The sequence below is a fragment of the Eumetopias jubatus genome, unplaced genomic scaffold (assembly GCF_037043125.1).
Source record: "Eumetopias jubatus isolate StellerSeaLion01/CBP00866 unplaced genomic scaffold, mEumJub1_p1.0 scaffold_10, whole genome shotgun sequence".
NCBI lineage: Eukaryota > Metazoa > Chordata > Mammalia > Carnivora > Otariidae > Eumetopias > Eumetopias jubatus.
Window position 1 is genome coordinate 107,945,173 of NW_028274816.1, and position 21,543 is coordinate 107,966,715.

Consider the following 21,543-nt stretch of genomic DNA (forward strand, 5'->3'; position numbering starts at 1 on the left):
CTGCTTGTGTTCCCTCTCTCGGTGTCTCTCTGTCAAATAAATAAATAAAATCTTAAAAAAAAAAAAAAAAGAATTGTATCAGGCTAAGAAAAATTAATGTAGATTTACAGGGATATGGTATGTGAAGGCATTCTTTAAAGTTTTGAATTTACATATCTTCTATTTTAAATTTACAGATTTTTCTCTTTACCCCCATTTAAAGAACATATTTGCAGAAATACAGTTTTTGCCTTTGTGTCAGCAAGTCAGAAATAATGAACTGTTTTCTTCTTGAATCAGGCAGGAAGAACTTTAAGGAAAAAAACAAAAATGAAACTAAAATAACAGTGATGGTTGGGCCAAATAGATATCAACTTAAATTTTCAAAAGATTTTAGAAAACCTAAGTTGAATTCTTATATACTGGATAGTAATCATACGTAATTGATTAGCTCAGATGAAAGAATTTAAGTTTCCCTTAAGCACTCAAATGAAGAAAACAGAAATCTCCCCTAGGTAGACTGCCCTTATAGTATTCTATTTATTCAATATAGACAAATAAAGTTATAAATGCAAAGACAGAATCAGTTCTACGCCCCCCCCAAATAGTCCATTCTGTGGATTGATTGTTGTCTTTAATGATTTTTTTAATTTGTGAATTCTAGGGGTGCCTGGGTGGCTCAGTGGGTTAAGTATCTGCCTTCGGCTCAGGTCATGATCCCGGAGTCCTGGGATCGAGCCCCGCATCAGGCTCCCTGCTCTGCAGGAAGCCTGCTTCTCCCTCTCCCACTCCCCCTGCTTGTGTTCCCTCTCTCGCTGTGTCTGTCAAATAAATAAATAAAATCTTAAAAAAAAAAAATAGGGCCATACTTTTTAAAAGAAAATTTTTTTTTTAATTCTAGGGGCGCCTGGGTGGCTCAGTCGTTAAGCGTCTGCCTTCGGCTCAGGTCATGATCCCAGGGTCCTGGGATGGAGCCCCACATCGGGCTCCCTGCTCCTTGGGAAGCCTGCTTCTCCCTCTCCCACTCCCCCTGCTTGTGTTCTGTCTCTCTCTGTCAAATAAATAAATAAAATCTTTGGAAAAAAAAGTTTTTTTTTTAAATTCTAAACCTTCAAAAGACTGATTCCTTCTTCAAATGATATATCCCATATATAATTCCAAAATGGTCTATGTAATGAAACTGGTTCCAGTCCAATTAAACTAGCACTTTATAGTACAGAATAATAACAAAATAATAGCTGACATTTATTAAGCATAAGTCAACCAGTGCATTTATAGCCAGTTTCATTTAATCCTCACAATATTAGAATTTTATAAACTCCAGTTTAAGATTAAAATAACTTGCCCCATTTGACCAGCTAGTTACTGATCAACCGTGTTCTGTTGGCTTTAGGGCCAGAACTCCGGTCCCTCTGACTCAGTCGTCAAAAAGTTAAGCATTCTAGGACCAGTTTTGTATTTGCCCTTTTAGTCAATTCTCTAGGCAAGCGATAAGCTCATTGTTCTTTCTTCCTCACACCCACAAGAAAACCCCACACCCTAAAGCATTTCCTGACGTCTGAAATAAAATATGCACTACATTCTGTAAATGCATCAAAAAAAGTAGAAAAAATAAATTGTATGTAAAAATTTTAATTAGGGGCACCTGGGTGGCTCAGATGGTTAAGCATCTGCCTTCGGCTCAGGTCATGATCCCAGGGTCCTGGGATCGAGCCGCGCACTGGGCTCCTGGCTGGGGTGGGGAGCCTGCTTCTCCCTCTCCCTCTGCCTCTGCCCCTGCTCATGCTCTCTCTCTCTCTGTATCTCTGTGTCTCAAATGAATAAATAAAATCTTGGAAAAAATTTCTTCAATTAAAAAAATTTTTTATTTTTAATTACAGGGCTTCACAATATAGCTCTGCTTTATTTTTTTTTTTAAGATTTTATTTATTTATTTGACAGAGAGACAGCGAGAGCAGGAACACAAGCAGAGGGAGTGGGAGAGGGAAAAGCAGGCTTCCCCGCCCCCCCCCCCCCCCGGCAGGGAGCCTGATATGGGGCTTGATCCCAGGACCCTGGGATCATGACCCGAGCCGAAGGCAGATGCTTAACAACTGAACTACCCAGGGGGGGGCCCCTATAGCTCTGCTTTAAAAAAAAAAAAAAAAAAAAAAGTGAATGGGAGGGCAGGATCAGTGGTGCCAGACAAGAGAGAAAGGTGAGATAGTAAAAGAGGGCATGCTTTAGATAATCTACTATTGGGTCCACTAGCCCCATCCCTCCTGATCTCAAAACTACAACTCTCCACTTTCTCAGGTATGTACATTAATTCACACTTATTCAGGAGTTGATTCAGCAACAAACAGTTGGCAGATCCAGAATCCCCTCTGCATAGAGAAATCACAGCAGAGGTTGACTGTCAGCTTGGATAAAACTGGGAAGTAAGGCAATAAGTGAGGTTTTGGAGAAAAGTGGACTTTTAATCGTGTTTGCCGTAAATCTTGCTGTGCACAGCCCAAGAATCATATATCTATACTTGCAAGGCCACTATTCTTAAGGTTGTTGCAATGCCAGAAAGCAAAGAGGCATAAAAAAATTTCTAGTGCTTTTAACACTCATTACGGTCCATAACCTAAAAGTGTTATTGAAAATTCAGGGAACAGGGGCTCCTGGGTGGCTCAGTAGTTAAGCCTCTGTGTTTGGCTCAGGTCACGATCCCAGGGTACTGGGATCGAGCCCCACATCCGGCTCCCTGCTCAGCAAAGAGCCTGCTTCTCCCTCTCCCTCAACCTGCTACTCCCCCTACTTGTGCTCTCTTTCTGTCAAATAAATAAATAAAATCTTAAAAAAAAGAAAAAGAAAAGAAAAATCAGGCAACAAAATATGAAAGACCTAGGTTCAAATCCAGTCACATACTAGCATGAAATTTGGAACAAATCACTTCATATTCCTCTCTAAACCTCAATCTCTAAAATGGGGATGGATGATGGGAGTTTGGTCAGAGGATGAAATAAGAATGCATTTAGGGCGCCTGGGTGGCTCAGTTGGTTAAGCGACTGCCTTCGGCTCAGGTCATGATCCTGGAGTCCCTGGATCGAGCCCCGCGCATCGGGCCCCCTGCTCAGCAGGTAGTCTGCTTCTCCCTCTGACCCTCCCCCCTCTCGTGTGCTCTCTCTTTCTCTCTCTCTCAAATAAATAAATAAAATCTTTTAAAAAAAAAAAAGAATGCATTTAAATACTCCCTGATGTAAGATGAGGGTTCAAGTTTTTGGTGACTAAGAGTATGTATACATGTGGCCCAAGTGCCTCACAATTGCTTAATGTTTGTATTTCCTCCACTGCCTTCTTTAAGGCCTATCTTCTTTTAAGCAAATTCAGTATTGGTACAAAATTTTGGATTTGATTTGAAAGAGAACAGTTATTCATATTACAAAAAGAGCCACAGCAGATTTCTCTTAAGCAGCAAACAATGTGTTTGATAGAAGTGCCATTTAAATAACTTTTTGGGGGGTGCCTGGGTGGCTCAGTTGTTAAGCGTCTGCCTTTGGCTCAGGTCATGGTCCCAGGGTCCTGGGATCAAGCCCCACATCGGGCTCCCTGCTCCGCGGGAAGCCTGCTTCTCCCTCTCCTACTCCCCCTGCTTGTGTTTCCTCTCTCGCTGTGTGTCTCTCTGTCAAATAAATAAATAAAATCTTAAAATAAATAAATAAATAACTTTTCTGTGTGCATGTAAAAAAGGTTATCTTCATTGCAGGGAATAGTGAAAAGATAAGGTTAATCCCTTCAAACTTCCTTTCCCTGAAGGTTTCCAGAATTTACCTTTAGTTCACCTAGCTCTTTAGCAATGGACAGCTATTTATAATTGCTAACTGAATGGCATTTCTAGTATAGATGTATAAGCACAGGAAAACGTGGTCTAGAGCAGACAGACCCATATTTCAAAGCAGTTATCTGTGTGTTACATAAACCTTCCTTGAGGCAGAGCAAAATAAAAGGAGCCTATCAGGGGAGAGGAAAGAAGCTGCTTGTGACTGAGGGAGGGGATCCTATGGAAAAAGCTGTCGTGCTATAAGTGAAATCTGCCTTAGTCACTGGACAGGCCCAACTCTGACTTGGTATTTAAGATTTTCCCGAGATCGCTTTTTCTTCCTAGTGTCATTCTCTGAAGGAATAGGTATAGAAAAATTATTATACCTTTTTATTTGAAATTAAGATGTCAGGTTTTTTCTGTAGGAACATATTTTCATTTTTATTAAATATGAAAAAATACGAAATTTCACTTTACAGTGGTTTTTTAAAAAATGCAATTTATGGTCATTTTTACATACTTCAATTTAACAATCCTCAATTTTTACCAAGGTTAGAACGTCAATGAAAAAACAAAATGATTATTCATTATTCATCACTATCAATTACTTATAGTACATAAACACATTCCTCCAACCAGATTTATGTTTATAGTATTGCGAAGCACTACCAGTTGTTCAGGCTGGATATGGTGTAAAAAGATCCAACAACTGGCCTTTAACAATCAATTGGGGTTTTTCTGGTGGGTTTTTGCTGTTGTTGTCGTTTTTAAGTAGGCTCCACGTCCAGCATAGAGTCCAACACAGGGCTCAACTAACGACCCTGAGATCAAGACCTGAGCTGTTATCAAGAGTTGGTCACTTAACTGACTGAGCCACCCAGGTGCCCCATCAATCATTTTTCAACAGTCTTAATACATACCGATTGCCATCTGATTAAAATGTGGGTATTGTTTTTTTTTTTTTTTAAGATTTTATTTATTTGACAGAGAGACCCAGCGAGAGAGAACACAGGCAGAGGGAGTGGGAGAGGGAGAAGCAGGCCTCCCGCCGAGCAGGGAGCCCGATGCGGGGCTCGATCCCAGGACCCCAGGAGCCGAAGGTAGACGCTTAACGACTGAGCCCCCCAGGCGTCCTGTGGGTATTTTTCTTATACTGACAAGGCTGCTGTTTGAGCTCTTCCTGTCTTCCCAGGGCTCCATGCTTCCAAACCTCTGTATCCAATCTTTTCCGTCCACCACTGAATATCAATTCTTCACAGGTGACTACAAAAGCTAAGATAGTAATAATGAAACCTCCTATGTCAGAAATTCCAACCCCTACTCAAGAGAGTATTAATCATATTATTCCAAAGCAAATCCTTAAAAGTAACAATATAGGTTTCTACCACAGGCAGGATAAGAGATCACAAACGAATGAAAAAAAAATGGAAGCTGAAGACTGGAATCATCTGTATCCTGGGAGATTTGGATGAGAAAGGGAAAAAAAGAGGAACTATTTTTTTCATGTAACAAATAGTGCTTGAGTCTATGAAAATTCTCCTTATTGAGGTTTGTGGCCCCCAGACTGACCATGAAACACAAAAACAATTTTCACATTCAGGAGACTGCAACAAAGGCAGCATATGAAAGGCTCACAGAGAATCATAAAAAGGTTAAAAACATGCTCAGGTACATTTTCTAATTTGCCTTGAAGAGATTATGTACTAGAGTTATTAAGTTAAAAAAAATACTGAAATTTCATGCAGAAAACCTGTTTTAGGGTCATTTTAATTTCATACACAATTTGTGTTTATATTATTTGTTAGGGGCTTAATGCAAATAGGCCCTTTATAGTGCATTATAAATACAGAAACTCTTACCAACAATTTACCAATCCATCATTTCCCAACTGGTAACAAAATAAATTAAATCAATTCTATCATTATTAGCATGATATATACTTTTTATTACACACACATTAGTTTGTACTTAGCTGGCAAAAGAAACTATCGGAACTGCCTTAGTAATTAACATTATTCTGTGGCACACTAATTCTCATCCATGAATAGTTAACTCCAGACAAAAAAACAATAGAAGTCAACATTTGGTAACAAGGTAAACACTACATGAAATTTGATGTTTTCTGGACATAATCCCCAAGAATTATATTAGCTGACTTTCAAAGATATAAATATAACTTCTCAGGTTAATTCCTTTAGTGCAATATTAACATGGTAGAAACAACCCAAAAACCCACCTCAGTGTGTCTCTGATGTAATGCGTTATATTCCTTCTTCAATTCTGCTTCTCTTTCTTCAAGTCTGCTAACTGAAATTAAGATACATACATTTAATCAGAACAAAATATAAGAAATTTACTTTAAAAAATTCCATCCTTAAAACCTGGAATAGGTTATCCATAATTCTTAGCAACTTTAGGATTCAGTGCTTCTTAGAGACCTCTCTTCACCTTCCTTTTTATTTTAATTTTTTTAAAAAGATTTTATTTATTTAATTGACAGAGAGAGAGAGAGAGACAGCAAGAGACAGAACACAAGCAGGGGGAGTGGGAGAGGGAGAAGCAGGCCCCTTGCCAAGCAGGAAGCCCGATACAGAACTCGATCCCAGGGATCATGATGACCTGAGCCAAAGGCAGTCGCCTAACCAACTGAACCACCCAGGCACCCCTCTCTTCACTTCCCTTAATAAATAAAACTTTCAGGGAGGGGGGAAAAACTGAATTTAAAAAATCCCCTAAACATCAGATTGGTTCTCCTAATATGCATATGTTTATCAGGTCATCCCCCTTAAATAGGTTTTAAACATGATACTCAAAAACATTTTACAAATAAATCCCCTCACAGAAGTTTTAAGCTGGAGTTTGGGCCCAAATCATTTATTTCTAATATTGATATTCAAGCTCTTTTTCACTCCTGGGCAGTATGTGAACACATCCTTGTTTGTTAAGTACTTTTTCTGCTTCAGGGCTTCATTTCGGGGACTCATCTCCTCTTACTTAGCTCCCTCTGCTGATGGAGTTTGTGAGTGGCACTGATTTGGAGGTAGCGCTCGGAGTACAACCATGTAATACATTTTTTTAAGTTTTAGATCCTGAGATACAGAATGTTAGGACAGGATTTCCTAGGAAGTGGCACTACCAGAGGGGAATGGTTCTGGGAGAAGGCAGAGTCCAAGCAGGACCACAAAGAAATTAAATTACAGTACTCAAGAGAGATGGTGAAGAGCAGCACTGTTACCACCAGAAGCGAACACAAAACTATGATGGTGGTGAGGAAGAGGGGAGACTGGCCAGCCCGGAGGAGCTCATACTGCCTAAGGAGCAGGGAGAAACAATCTGGTGCGAAGAAATAAAGCTGGTGCCACAGGAGCCTGTCAAGATACTCATTTAGGTCTGTTTAAAAGACTTCGATTAGTTGGAAATGTTCTGCCGGTATAGGTCTGCTGGCTGCAAGCATGCAAGATTGCTTGTAAGCCACAGCCTGTGACCCTGGCAGATGGCTGTAGAAGTAACTACTATGAACAGATGGCCATAGAAGTAACTATGAACTATTAACAGCACACACAGGAATGTTTCCCTGTACGTAATGTGAACACACCAAACACCAAACAACGCGGAACTTGTGCTGCCCAGTAAACTCATCTTTGATTTGTGTAGCTTTACTTGCTACCTTTTGTTTGAATATCTTGAAAATATGTCATTAATTAGAAAAACTGTAGCTCTGTGGCTAAAAGCAATAATAAGAAAACTTGTAATGCAGGTGTATTGTGATAACGCAATAGGTACTGAAACTATAATTTTTAGGGCTGCTTCTGTGATTTTTATTTAAACACAGGAAATCTAAGCAAATAATAGATATTTAGTTAACAATTTCACAACAAATGTTTTCTACTACTTCTTGTCAATTAAACTCATCTAAAACCTTAACCCTGAGACTACTGGGTGAACCTTATCTATTTGTAATTGTTCATCTGTGTATATCAAGATTTTCTTGATATTGTACAACCAAAACAAAAAAAATGAAGGTTGAGTCTAAAGTAAAACTGCAACTATAATTCATAAACCTCATTTCAAATTTGTGCTCAACAGTCTCATTATTCTTGTCAGCTACCTTGACATCAATTCATAAAATAAATTTATATCGCCAATACCACCATTACTCATAACAGCTAAAATTTCACAGTGCTTATTATATACCTTGCACTGTCCTATGTGCTTTACATAAACAAAATTATCTGAGCCTGACATTAACCTTATGATGAAAGTATGATTACTACATTCATTTTAGAGATGAGGAAACTGAAGTAAATAGAGGTTAAGTAACTGGCCCAAAGTCACAGTTAATAAGTGACAAAACTAGGATTCCTAATGGAGGAGTCTGGGCCCAGAATCTGTTTTGGCTTTTTAAGATTTTGTTTATTTATTTGTCAGAGAGAGAGAGAGAGAGAGAGAGAGAACACAAGCAGGGGGAGCGACAGGCAGAGGGAGAAGCAGGCTGCCTGCTGAGCAAGAAGCCCATGTAGGGCTGGATCCCAGGACCCTGAGATCGTGACCCAAGCCAGAGGCAGATACTTAACCAACTGAGCCACCCAGGCTCAGAATCTGTTTTTAATTACTGTGCTATGCTGCCTCTCAAGAAATACCCCTTTTAATCTGTTCATACATTGGAGTCTATTTTAAAACTTCACTTGGGGTTAAAAAATGTATAGACGGTACTCCTTTTCACTTCAAACAAAAAAACCTCTGTTTTTATGGAAAAAAGCTCATCACAGATATTATGACTCAAAGGTATCAAACTGCCAAGAAAAATACATACCCAACCTTATTAATCATCAGGGAAATACATATTAAAACCAAAATGCAACAGTTGTTCCATACCCATCAGAATAGCTACAATGAGAAACACAACATACCAAGTTCTGGTAGAATATGGAGCAACATGGACCCTCATATGCTACAGGTGGGAGTAAAAACTGGTACACCCAATTTGAAAACTGTTGGGCAAGATTTAATAAAGTTGCATATTTACCAACCCTATGACAAAACAAGTTCATTGCTAGGAAATACATGTACGTGTCCACAAAAGGCATTTAAAACAATGCTCAAAGCAGCACTATCTGTAATAATCCAAACCTGGAAACACACCACATGTCCATTAACAGCAGAATGGATAAATACTCCTGAACTGAAACACTACTCAACAGTGAGAATGAACAAATTATTGCTATACATCATGGATGAATCTCACACACAGGAGACTGAGGGAAAGAAGCAGAAGCAAAAGAACACAAAGTTCAAAAGACATACAGAACTAATCTAAAACTAGGTGTGTCAGAAGTCAGGGTAGTGGTTAACTTTTGGGAGGAGTTAGTGACCTGATTAATTTACTGTGTGTGCAGCCCCACCCAATTCCAGTTCAAACACACTGAGCACCTACTCACATAAGCACTTTCTCTGGCTTGAATACTCATTATTCTTTATGTTCTTCAACAACTTCTGTGAGTTCAACGTTTAGCAGAGGACTAAACAGACTTCTAGAAGCACTACAAACAAATTGTGCCAATTCACTATTAAAATGTACAGGGAGATGAGCAAAAATGTTACCAGACTGAAGAATTAAAAAAAGAAAGAAAAAAGATGGGCAATATGAGAGGATAAATTGGAATTACTCTTTTGAAGGTTGGTAGTTTGACATCTAATAAAATAAGCAACGTGTATGTCCTCTGACCCAGTATTATTATTTTTAAGATTTTTATTTATTTATTTATTTGAGAGAGAGAGAGAAAGCAGAGCAAGCAAGAGAGCTTGGGGGAGGGGGGCGCAGCACAGAGAGAGAGGGAGTAGCAGTCTCCCCACTGAGCAGGGAACTCAACACCAGGCTAGATCCCAGAACCCCGGGATCATGGATCATGACCTGACCCAAAGGCAGATGCTTAACCGACTGAGCCACCCAGGTGCGCCCCTCCCCTCCAGTGTTACTATTCTTACTTACCCTATGGAACACACCAAAGCCCAAAGACATGAAAATGGATGTTCTATGCAACACATTTTATAATAACTCCCAAACTGGAACCATCCCCAAATTTGTCATTAGGTGGTTGGTGAAGTGAATTATGATAGTCATATGATGGACCACAATGCAGTGACTTTGCTACTTCCAAGTTATGTTACCTTGAATATATTAATCTCTCTGGGCCTAAGTTTCCTTATTTATAATCAAGGAATAATGATAGTATATTAGAGCTTGTATTAGGAATAGCACCTGGCACACATGTGTTTTTCAAATACAACAAAGGTGCTGCTAAAAGGAATGCAGTGTATATGTGCTGATGTGGGATGTTGCCTAAAACTGAACAGAAGGATATTAAATATATATTTTTATATATGAAAATAAAAAATAAAGGTGAAGTCCTAATCCAGTAGGACTGGTGTCCTTATAAGAGCTCTTTCTCGGGGCACCTGGGTGGCTCAGGCATTAAGCATCTGCCTTCGGCTCAGGTCATGATCCCAGGGTCCTGGGATCGAGCCCCACATTGGGCTCCCTGCTCTGTGGGGAGCCTGCTTCTCCCTCACCCTCTGCTTGCCTCTCTGCCTACTTGTGCTCTCTATCTCTGTCAAATAAATAAATAAAATCTTTAAAATAAATTAATTAATTTAAAAAAAAAAGAGCTCTTTCTCCCCACATATGCAGAGAAAAAGACCATATGAGGACAGAGAGAGAAGGCAGCTATCTGCAAGCCAAGGAAGAGAGACCTTAGAAGAAACCAAACCTGCCAGCAGCTTGATCTTGGTCTTCCAGCCTTCAGAACAGTGAGAAAATAAATTTCTATGGCATTTTGTCATGGGAACCCTAGCAGAGTAATACAGGAAACTAAGGATCATTATGTATCATCTTGGAAAAAAGCTTAAAGCTTTCGTACAAAGTGTTTATCAAGTGACTTGGGACAGAGTTGGGCTTGTAGCTTATAGAAATAGGACCTCGCTGATTTTACTGCAATTTGCTCACCAATGTTGGTTTGTATGGCTTTGCTGCTATGTACTACTTAATAGCAAGATTGTGGGAAAGGAGATATAAGACCCCAATACACCACAATTACCAGAGATTTCCTATGTTTACCTAAATGAACATGACCTTTGTTCAAACTGGCTTAGCTTCATCTATAAAAATTCCTTAAAAGCTCTACTAATTACTTTGCTCCCCTTAGCATTCTGGATTATTCCTATCTATAATTCCTTACGCATCCACCCACAGCTTTCTAAACCCATTAGAGTTTCTGCTTAATTTATTTCCATTTGACATATTTTTTTGCCTCAAAAATAACATTTGATAATCAACCCATTTTCTAACTACCCCTTTCAAGATATATTTACTAATTTCATAGAAATGATCTATTTTTTCTTAGTGTACATCACACAAAAAAGGTCATTTAGCACATGCAAACTACATATGGTTACACATGACCTGCCCCTTACCCTGTTTGTTATTTTTACTAATCAATTTTATTTTTTTATAGCAGTTTTAGGTTCACAGAAAAATTGAGCAAAAAGTACATTGTGCTCACATAACCCTTCCCCCCCAGACACACCTACAACCTCCTCTACTATACACATCCTGCAGAAGAGTGGTACATTTGTTACAATCAATGAGCCTGCACTGACATCAGTATACCCAAAGTCTACAGTGTACATTAGGATTCCCTCTTGGTGTTGAATATTCTATAGATTTGGACAAATATATAATGACATGTATCCACCATTAAAGTTTTCATACTGCGCTCCACCTATTCACCCCTCTTCCTTAACCTTGGCAACCAGTGATCTTTCTACTGTCTCCATGGTTTTGCTTTTTCCAGAATCCCCACAGAGCTGGAATCACCTGGTATGTAGCCTTTACACATTGGCTTCTTTCACTTTGTAATATGCATTTGTGGTTCCATTTTTCGTGGCTTGACAGTTCATTTCTTTTTAGCGCCAAATAATATTACCTTGTATAGATGTGCCACAGTTTATTCCTATCTATTATTTTCCTAAGAGCAGCAACCTTAAAATTATAAGCCTGAATGCTTATCATCTCTTCTAAAAACAAAAGTTAATTTCCTTAATCCACAAAAAACGGTACTGTTAGATATTTCCATTGAGTGTTGCTGCATATTACAGACTTGTATTTTGACAGATGATTTCCATCTTTCCACTATGTTTTCTTTTTTTTTTTTAATTTATTTGAGAAAGTGAGAGCATGAGTGGAGAAGCAGACTCCCCACTGAGCAGGGGGCCCGATGAGGGGCTCGATCTCAGGACCGTGGGATCATGACCTGAGCCAAAGGCAGATGCTTAACCAACTGAGCCAACTGGGCACCTCTTTCCACTATGTTTTCAATGCAAAATAAATGACAAGTCTGCTTAAACCTGTCTTAGCTTTTTATATAAATATGTATTTTACCTGTTACACTATTTAACACTACCAGTTTTATTTTTTCAGCAAAAGATCCAGACTAAAAATAGAACACAGTCATCTCAAAATATAAATTGACAGCACTGATGGACTGCAATTTATTGCAGCCTACATTTTTTTTAGCCTGGTGCATCATTATTGTATTCCAATTTTATTTCTCATCTATAACTATGCTTTTTAAGACCCCAATAAAACGTTCAACCACTTAAAAATAAATGACAGTCTTTAAAATTTCACAAATACACCAGCAACCCTAACAATACTGGGAAAATGTTCTGAGGTGGTATCATTCACAAAAAGACAAAACTAAAATCCACTGTTCTTCCAACTATTTCAAAATCTCTACAATTAGACCATTTCCCATTCTATATGCCTCCAATATAAATATTCCCTTTTGGTTTTTTTTATATTTATTTAAGTAAATATTAAATAAATATTATACCCAACATGGGGCTCAAACTCACAATCCCAAGATCAAGAGTCACATGCACTTCCAACTGAGCCAGCCAAAGTGCCCCAAATATTCCCTTTTAGTGCCAAATGTTTTAAATTTAATTATAAAGGCTGGAAATTCAGAAAGAAACACCAATACAAAAAGGAAAACTAAAAATCTGAAAACTAATAAACAACTAGTAATATAACTTTGTATAAGGCATTTCCCAGGACAATATACTATTTTATAAAAGTGAGACATAATAGTTTTTTTCCACATTCATTTTCATTATTTTACACCACTAAAGAAGATAATTCTTAAAATCACCTTATGATATATGATAAAATTCACTAACCTGAGAATGTATCTCATGAATGTACAAAATAAAATTTGGAACAATATTTTCTACCTTTACTATAAGGCTATATGCATGTACTATTCGATCAAGTCCAGAAGTCTTCTTAGAATAGTACAGTTCATTTACTTTCATAAAATCTGGGTGGAAAAAAACTCTCTCCAAAATTTATAAGGTATTCAATTCCTCATGCCCATTGCTAATTTTCCAGGGGCAAGATAAGATCTGTAGCACATAGGGGCGCCTGGGTGGCTCAGTCGTTAAGCATCTGCCTTCGGCTCAGGTCATGATCCCAGGGTCCTGGGATCGAGTCCCACGTCGGGCTCCCTGCTCCGAGGGAAGTCTGCTTCTTCCTCTCCCACTCCCCCTGCTTGTGTTCCTGCTCTTGCTCTCTCTCTCTGTCAAATAAATAAATAAAATCTTAAAAAAAAAAAGATTTGTAGTACATAAACACATGTATCTTGTTAACAAAACCTAACCACTAAATCAGAAATTGACTTCCTTCTAAAAAGGACGTTTCAACACCTTTATATTAATCACCTTCTTAAAATATTTTCTATTTTTTTGTTCATACGATCTTAAAGACTATTTTCAATAATCAACACTGGGTATTATCATAATTTATCAGTCACAGATACTAAAACATTCTATCCACCTCAAATTTTGTTTTATTAAATATAAGTTACCTCTACACACAACATGAGGCTCAAACTCAGAACCCTGAGATCAAGAGTTGCATGCTCTTACAACTGAGGCAGCCAGGCGCCCCTGTCTACTTCGAATATTTTTTTTAAATATATTTCTCATATGTATTTGGTCTTCATCCATGGTTTGTTTTGTTTTTTTTTAAGATTTTATTTATTTATTTGACAGAGAGAGACACAGTGAGAGAGGGAACACAAGCAGGAGGAGTGGGAGAGGGAGAAGCAGACTTTCCACAGAACAGGGAGCCCGGTGCGGGGCTCGATCCCAGGACCCTGGGATCATGACCTGAGCCGAAGGCAAACGCTTAATGACTGAGCCACCCAGGCGCCCCTGTCCACCTTGAATTTTAAAGTAAATGCAGACAAATTATCTCATGGTTAAAATGTCTATGTAAATTAGATTTAAACCTGTAGAAATGATCATCAGTTCCTCTAGCCTAAGTATTATCCATTTCCATCTTCCTCTCGACTCCAACATAAGAATAAATTATAGCCTATTGACCTCAGTCTATTTACTTGAAACCTTAAATGATTTATTTCTGTATTCTATTAAAATTAAACAGAAAACTTGTTATTTTGTATTGTTATATCCAGATGTATCATTGATAACTAATTATATAAATCAAAACAAGAACACTAAAATATATTACCTATGACTAGGAGACAACCACAACATTTCAAAGATGGTCCAAACATTAAGTTATCCACTTCCCCACTTATGAACTGGGAATTAAACAAGCCAGGACGCCAATGAGAAATCCAAAGGATATCTTCCCAAAGGGATTGTTTGTTACACCCCACTCTGCAAAACTACATAGGCTTTCAGATAGCTAAGTTTGTTTTTTTTTCCCTGGTTCTCAGACTAGCAATATATAGGCAATTAAAAAGGCAGGGGGCAGGAGGGGCACACAAAATGCAGCATGTCCATATAACAGAGTATTATTCAGCCCTAAAAGGAATGAAGTACTACTGATACATACTACATCATGGAAGAATCTTATGCTAAGAAGCCAGTTACAAAAGACCACATATTGTATGATTCCATTTACATGAAATGTCCAGAATAGACAAACCTGTAGAAACATAAAATAGACTAGTGATTGCCAGGGGCTAGGGGGAAGCAGGGAATGAGGAGTGACTGTTAACAGGTATAGGTTTCTATTTGGAGCGGTGAGAGTGATGGAATTAAGACCGTTGTGATGGTTGTACAACCTTGAGAATATACTAAAAACCACTGATTTGTATTCTCTAAAATGAGAGATTTTATAGTATATGAATTATATTTATTTTTTTATTTTTAAGTAGGCTCTATGCTTGAACTCATGACCCTAAGTTTAAGTCACAGACTCTACCAGCTGAGCCAGCCAGATGCAGTGTGGTTTTTTTAAAAGGGAGAGATGTCATTCAAAACCTATCCCTAACACAAGCATCAGCAAATTACATCTTAATTTAATAGTAACCTATCTTTTAAAGGAAAAGACATCAAATGATAAGAGAACAAAAGAAAATCTCAACACTTAGTAAATATTTGTTGAATAAATGAATATGCAGTGAATAGTTTTATTTTTTATTTTTTTATTTTATTTTTTTTTTTAAAGATTTTATTTATTTGAGAGAGAGAATGAGGGAGAGAGAGAGAGTACATGAGAGGAGGTAAGGTCAGAGGGAGAAGCAGACTCCCTGCTGAGCAGGGAGCCTGATGCGGGACTCAATCCCGGGACTCCAGGATCATGACCTGAGCTGAAGGCAGTCGCTTAACCAACTGAGCCACCCAGGCGCCCCTGCAGTGAATAGTTTTAAAGTGATAACAGCCAGAGTAACCTTGAAGTTATTTAAAAATTAGATTATATAAGAGCACACATTATAAATGCTATATTTTCATTAAAATTTGCCATTGTTTTCTTCCTCCGATAATTCACAAGTAGGAAGAATCAGATGATTGCTAAGCTTTAGGTACATTCACTCCCTTGCCTCAACGCTTGAGCAAAATCATGCAACATCTACTAAAGCTCTTAAGCTAAAGCAAAGACTAACCAGATATTAACCAAAGCAATTTCCTCTTTTCCTTAGACACACTGCTGGATGGCACACCGCAGCCTCTAATAGTTAGTTTCTAATAGAGTTATGGCCGCTGAAGTAGAAGCAAAAGCTGTGTGCACCACTCCTAAGGCCTGGCCGGATAAAAACCTTCCACACACAACTGTCCACTCCCTTTCTCCTCCCCTCTACCTTAATGTGAGTATGATGAACTTGGAGCCAGAAGCTGGAAAGAGCCTGCATCTCCCAAAGGAGCTACCCACCTACTGGAAACACCCATTTTAATATTCACATGAACAAGAAATAACATGTAACATTTGAGTCATTATATATGTATTTTGTGGTGTGGTTGCTACAGCAACTAGAGTTACTTTAACTCATACGTTAGCTTATAAATATGTATTAAATCCTCTCAGAAAGCATTCTAAATCATCAAAGGCATGTTACCCCATGGTGATTTTAAACAGTTTATGAATTTGTTATTCTGGATGATTTTCTGAATGTTTTTCTGAATGATTTTCTCCAATATAAAACCTCCAGCAAGTACCTTGATAGAAACTATCTATGATTGTATTTCATGTTTTCTTTACCTCTACTGTGATTTGAAATATTAGCATTATCTTTTTAGGTATATAAGTTAACCACCAAGATCATATAACACAAATTCATAACCTCTCACTTTTCTGAAAATACTTACAATACTCAGCACAACACAGTCAATGGACTCCCGCTTTCTCAAGGCCTAAGTCACATGAGATAAAATAGTGTTTAACAGAGAAGTACTTTTAAATGCTGGGAAGAGCCATCTCTTCAAAGTCCCAGATGCCACTAGGTAATTGGTAAAGGGAAAAGAAAAGGAAAGTTGAAGGGTCAGTGAAAAGCAGGAAAGAAAGGCCCAACTGGGCAAGGATGGCAGACATCCGCAAAAGCCTCAAGTACCATAAAGTTAACCTATACCTATTATTGTTGCATTATATGTAAAGTGTAGTAAAAGATCGTTTCTTGTTTAATAGTTCCTATGTGAAACCAAATGTAAAAATGATCTCAGGAAAAATCCTAAAACTTTACCATTTTACTCAAACTAGCCACAACCTGAGATTAACTGGAAATAAACAAGATTCTGCTCATCCTTCCCTATCCCAAAACAACAAATAAACGAATCTGCCATTCTTTAAAAAAAAAAAAAAAAAAAAAACCCTGCTAATATTCTGAAGAAAAAAAAAATCAAACAAATCAGGGCATCTAAAAAGAAAAGGGGGAAGAGGGCAAGAAAAATGAAGAATCAAAAGACTAATCCAAATTTGTCCCCTTTTAATAGCTAATAGAGATCGTTCAGCCTCATTTTAAATGCTCTTTCTTCCCGTCCATCTTTCCAAAGAGTAAGACGACATGATTAAGGCAGGAAGAGCCACCTGCTCGGCCTGCTCAGAATCAGAGCTTACCTCCTTAGATTGATGGCCTGTGCCAAGTTTGGAACACCTTCCATCTCTGTTGTCTTCTGCCCCATCAGACTGCTGATAGGCCTATGGGGGGAAGAAAGAGAAACACACCTGCTAGAACGCCATGTCCAACTCATTATTTGCCTTCTCAAAAGGAATCATCAGTTCTTACTATTCATGGAAGGCAGATAATCCAATGGTTATTTGGCCTCAGAAGATTGGCATTGGTCTCTCGGAAGCCTCTCCTTGAACAATTAAGCATCAGAAGTCTCAACAGGTAAGAATCAAATGCTGACTTAAGAGCAAACAAATCTCAGACAACCACATCAAAACAATAAAAGCCTCTCCACTGCCAACTAAGTCCTGCACCATGTCTCTAAAGTTCAAAAGATTTTCAGACAGATAGATGTTATTAATCAAAGACACAATGTGAAATGCTAAAGCATTTTCATGAATTGATGATCATATCCTGAAAACAGAGTAGAATAACTTCAAGGAATCTCTGTGATAGAGATCTGACCTAGTCTCTGTCTTGAAGATGTTACCTAAACCATCCACCATCAGAAAGTTGACTACTCTCCTACCTAAAGTCTCTATGGAGGGAGAGTCCATGCTTTCCCCTAGGACACATTCCTATGTATCACCTTCAGGGTCAAGAAATACTTCCTCATGATCAACCAAAATCAACAAATAACATTTTCTCGAATTTAATCTTCCAAAATTACAGAAAAACAACTTGGTATCTACCTATCCCTTTATGTTTGAAATAATCAAATCATTCATTTTTATTCTGTTCTCTAAGCTAAATCACCATATCCTTTCACCCTTACTAATAAAATTAATTTTCTATGAAAGTTTAGTTCTAGACATTAATTATAAACTACAACCTTAAGGTTCTCAATAGACAACACTAGACTACAGAAATGAAAGAGTCCAAATACAGATGAGACATAAAACAGATCTGAAGACCACACAGGATATTACCTAATGAAGCAGAAGTAATAAAATGTTACTGTTTGCATAAATTATCTTGTGCTTAATTTTCGGCTTTCCCTCTAAAAATAAGCTCCAAAAAAGGAAACCCATATATAAAGTTTATTAAATATACAGATGTTCTTAATATAGCAATGAATTCAAGTTAAATGGACTAAAAAAGTTAACTTTTTTAAAGTAACTTTCTATATAATGAATTTCATTTTGTAATTTTTTTTTTAAAGTAAGCTTTATGCTCAATGTGGGGCTTGAACTCACGACCTTAAGATCAAGGGTTATACACTCTACCAACTGAGCCAACAAGGCGCCCCTCATTCTGTCATTTTTTTTTAAGTCAGGAGATATATGAAACTCCTGAGGTTGCCTTACTAAAAATATGCTTTCAACAAAAATACAAATCAACAGTTTTCTACTTTAATCACTCTAAAAATAATGTAGAAGGGACTATTAACAAGAAAACATTAAAATGAAAAAAGTGGCCTATTGCAATATTATTCAAATTTTCAGAATATTAATATTGCCAATCACAAAGCACAGTAAAGGGGCTGATAAAGCTTTTTATCGACTGAAGGTATTTTTTTTTTTAAGTGATTTGAAAAACTGTGACAGAAAATATTTAAGCCCAACTATTAACTTTGGTATGAATCTATACCCGGTACCTTAAAAATCTATATCCATTACCTACTTTTTCTTCTTTATTGTGAAAATTCTCAATTGATCAATCACATCATTAACAGACAGACCTTGCTTATAAATAATCCCCAAAATGGAAGTCTGCTCTAATCCTTTTATTCCTTTAAAATTAAAAAAAAATGTTAATGATTATACTATCTCCCCATGCTTTCCACCTAGCAATATGCTAATTCTTATGACCAAGAAATCAGAAGTGTTTTCCTTCCAATAATAATATATGTTTCAAGGTAAAGACTTCAAGGTATTTTATTAGACTAAGATCTTGATAGCAAATTTAAAAAGCAAGTAAGTGTTATATGGGGGATGGAAAGAGCAAAATGTCAGAATAAATCTCTATTATAATGTCATCAACTGTCAAAATCATTTTTCCACTTAATTTAAAAAAGGAATTTTCATTCAAAGGAAGGCCAGATTCAGAAGAGCCCTTAAGTACCTTAAAATCATTGCCACCATCTCCACAATTCAAGGGAAAAGTCATCTGTTATAAATAAGAGCTTGAGGGAAAGTTTTCCTAAGAATCAAATAATAAATGGTTCTATATCAGCTCCGTGTGCTAATATGCTGCAAATAATGATTCAAATTCTTAAATTACAATAAACAAAATGAAATATACTACTAAACCATACTTCTGCAATTCTGTTCACATTAAAAATGACCAAACACTATTATAAACCAAGAACCACTAAAATATTCATCTTCCTTGCCCTACTTCCTTAAATATATTCTAAGAAAATTATCAAAATATAGAGAAATCTATAGGTTTGAAAAAATATTCACTGCAATATGATTCACTACACTGGAAAAAATGCCCAATTAACCAACAGAAGTTTGTGGGGTTTTTTTTTAACCTATATTTACTTTTACCTGATTCATTCCTTCCTTCTACAAAGGATTTGAGATGATAGCTTATCAGAACATAATTCATTATATATGTATAAAATATAGATCAAAAAAGGAAACAATTTAAGTATGTCAACCAGGTAAGGTCCAAATCAGTCCTTACGGCTGCACTTCTAAATTCATTCTCTGAGTTTCAAGTAGCCAAGGTAAAAAAACAAAGTGACCATTAAATAATTCTCACTAGAGTAAAGGAGAAAACACATCCCGGAGAAAACATGAATTGATAATAGATGGCATAGCTTCTGGATGATGAGTATAGGCAGACATTTAAAAAAGAATAAAGATTATGCAAGAGAAATAGTGTTAAGGAAAAGATACAAAATTATATGTACATTCTAATGCAGTGATATAAAAACACAGTATATATGGAAAAAAAGACTAGAAGGTCATACACAACCTTCTTCCCCACAATACTGATTTGTTTGACTGAAGTGACCATATTATATTCTTCTGTACTACAAACATAGTCTTCTCTACCAAGCTAAACGCTAGGCATACAGTAGTATAATATTTTTAAATATATTAAAATGTCTTTATTTACTTGACTCATTTAAGATATTTGGCTTACAAGATAGAAATACTCAATATACAAAAGAACTAATGAATATAAAGTATTTTGTGACAAAGAACCCATTACTGCCACATCATAAATAGCAAGGTTGATTATAGACTCCTTCCATAGTTGTCAAGAACCAACAAGCCTTTCTCACCCCACAATTTTGTTTTTTCCACTCCATGTATGTTTCAGATTCTTCCTTAAGGCTCACAAGATGTTAACTACAAAGAAGTGTTATTGTTACTCCCAGACAAGAAATCATATAAACAGCATTTTTAAAAATCTTTCATTCATGTTGGAAAAACCAAAAACATATCCTACATAGTTCAAATTTTGAAAAGAGACCAATTAGATATCTCCAAAATCAAACATGACCACAAAACTGTTAACAAAATTTTTATAGACTCAACTTCTCAATATTGTGAAATCATACAACCTGATGATTCCAAACTATTTCCTTCATTCAGCTCCTACTTCTTGACGTTTTCTTGCTTCTCAAATAGCAAGTAACTACAAACCAAAATTTCCGCTTTTAACATAGGAAGTCATCTTCAAAGGAGAACTTGGACTTTTACTGTGGCTACTTTTTAAAGAGGATATGTGCCCTAAAACATGTATCAATTAGAACTGACAGTCCTTAAAATTAAAGACTCTAACATACAAATATAAACATGGAAATTGGACAAGATACTGTTACCACATTGCATGCAAAAAATGGCACTAAAGAGAAAAAATTGCACCCATCCTTCCTCTATTATCATTATCAGTAATTTCTATGGCCTTAAAGAAGTGTTTATTTAAAAACAGATGTTAGGAACACTAAAAAACATTCAAAACATTTTAAAAGTTTAAGACAATGAAAATAAAAACAGATGTCACGCTACAATGACTTTAACAAAAAATATGATATACTTTTTAAAAAACTGACAGAACTAAAATTAAATAGTCCAGATATTCTGTTGCTTATCACATAAAAAAGAATTCACATACTCTGACATTCACCTATTTACATTTGTTTTCGTCTTTTAAAAAACATATTCCCAGTCCTGGTTTCCCAAAAGGATAAGGCATTGGTGATACTTAAAGATTACCTTCTACCACTACTTTTTTTAAAAAATAAGGAGCTTTGTTCTCCAAATAAATAAATAAATAAATAAAAATAAAATAAAAAATAAAAATAAGGAGCTTTGACTAATATTAAGAGATTTGAGGGAGGGA

At 36.7% G+C, this 21,543-nt stretch overlaps 1 protein-coding gene across 2 annotated transcripts in view; it reads right to left on the reverse strand.

Annotated features, from left to right (window-relative positions):
* The window catches only part of SPAG9 (sperm associated antigen 9), a 135,092-nt gene that overhangs the window by 73,074 nt on the left and 40,475 nt on the right, over positions 1 to 21,543 (reverse strand). For both annotated transcript variants that reach the window (XM_028091365.2, XM_028091364.2), the window contains exon 3: positions 6,003 to 6,073. In XM_028091365.2, the coding sequence (XP_027947166.1) occupies positions 6,003 to 6,073 (71 nt within the window). The remainder of the gene's footprint in view (positions 1 to 6,002; positions 6,074 to 21,543) is intronic.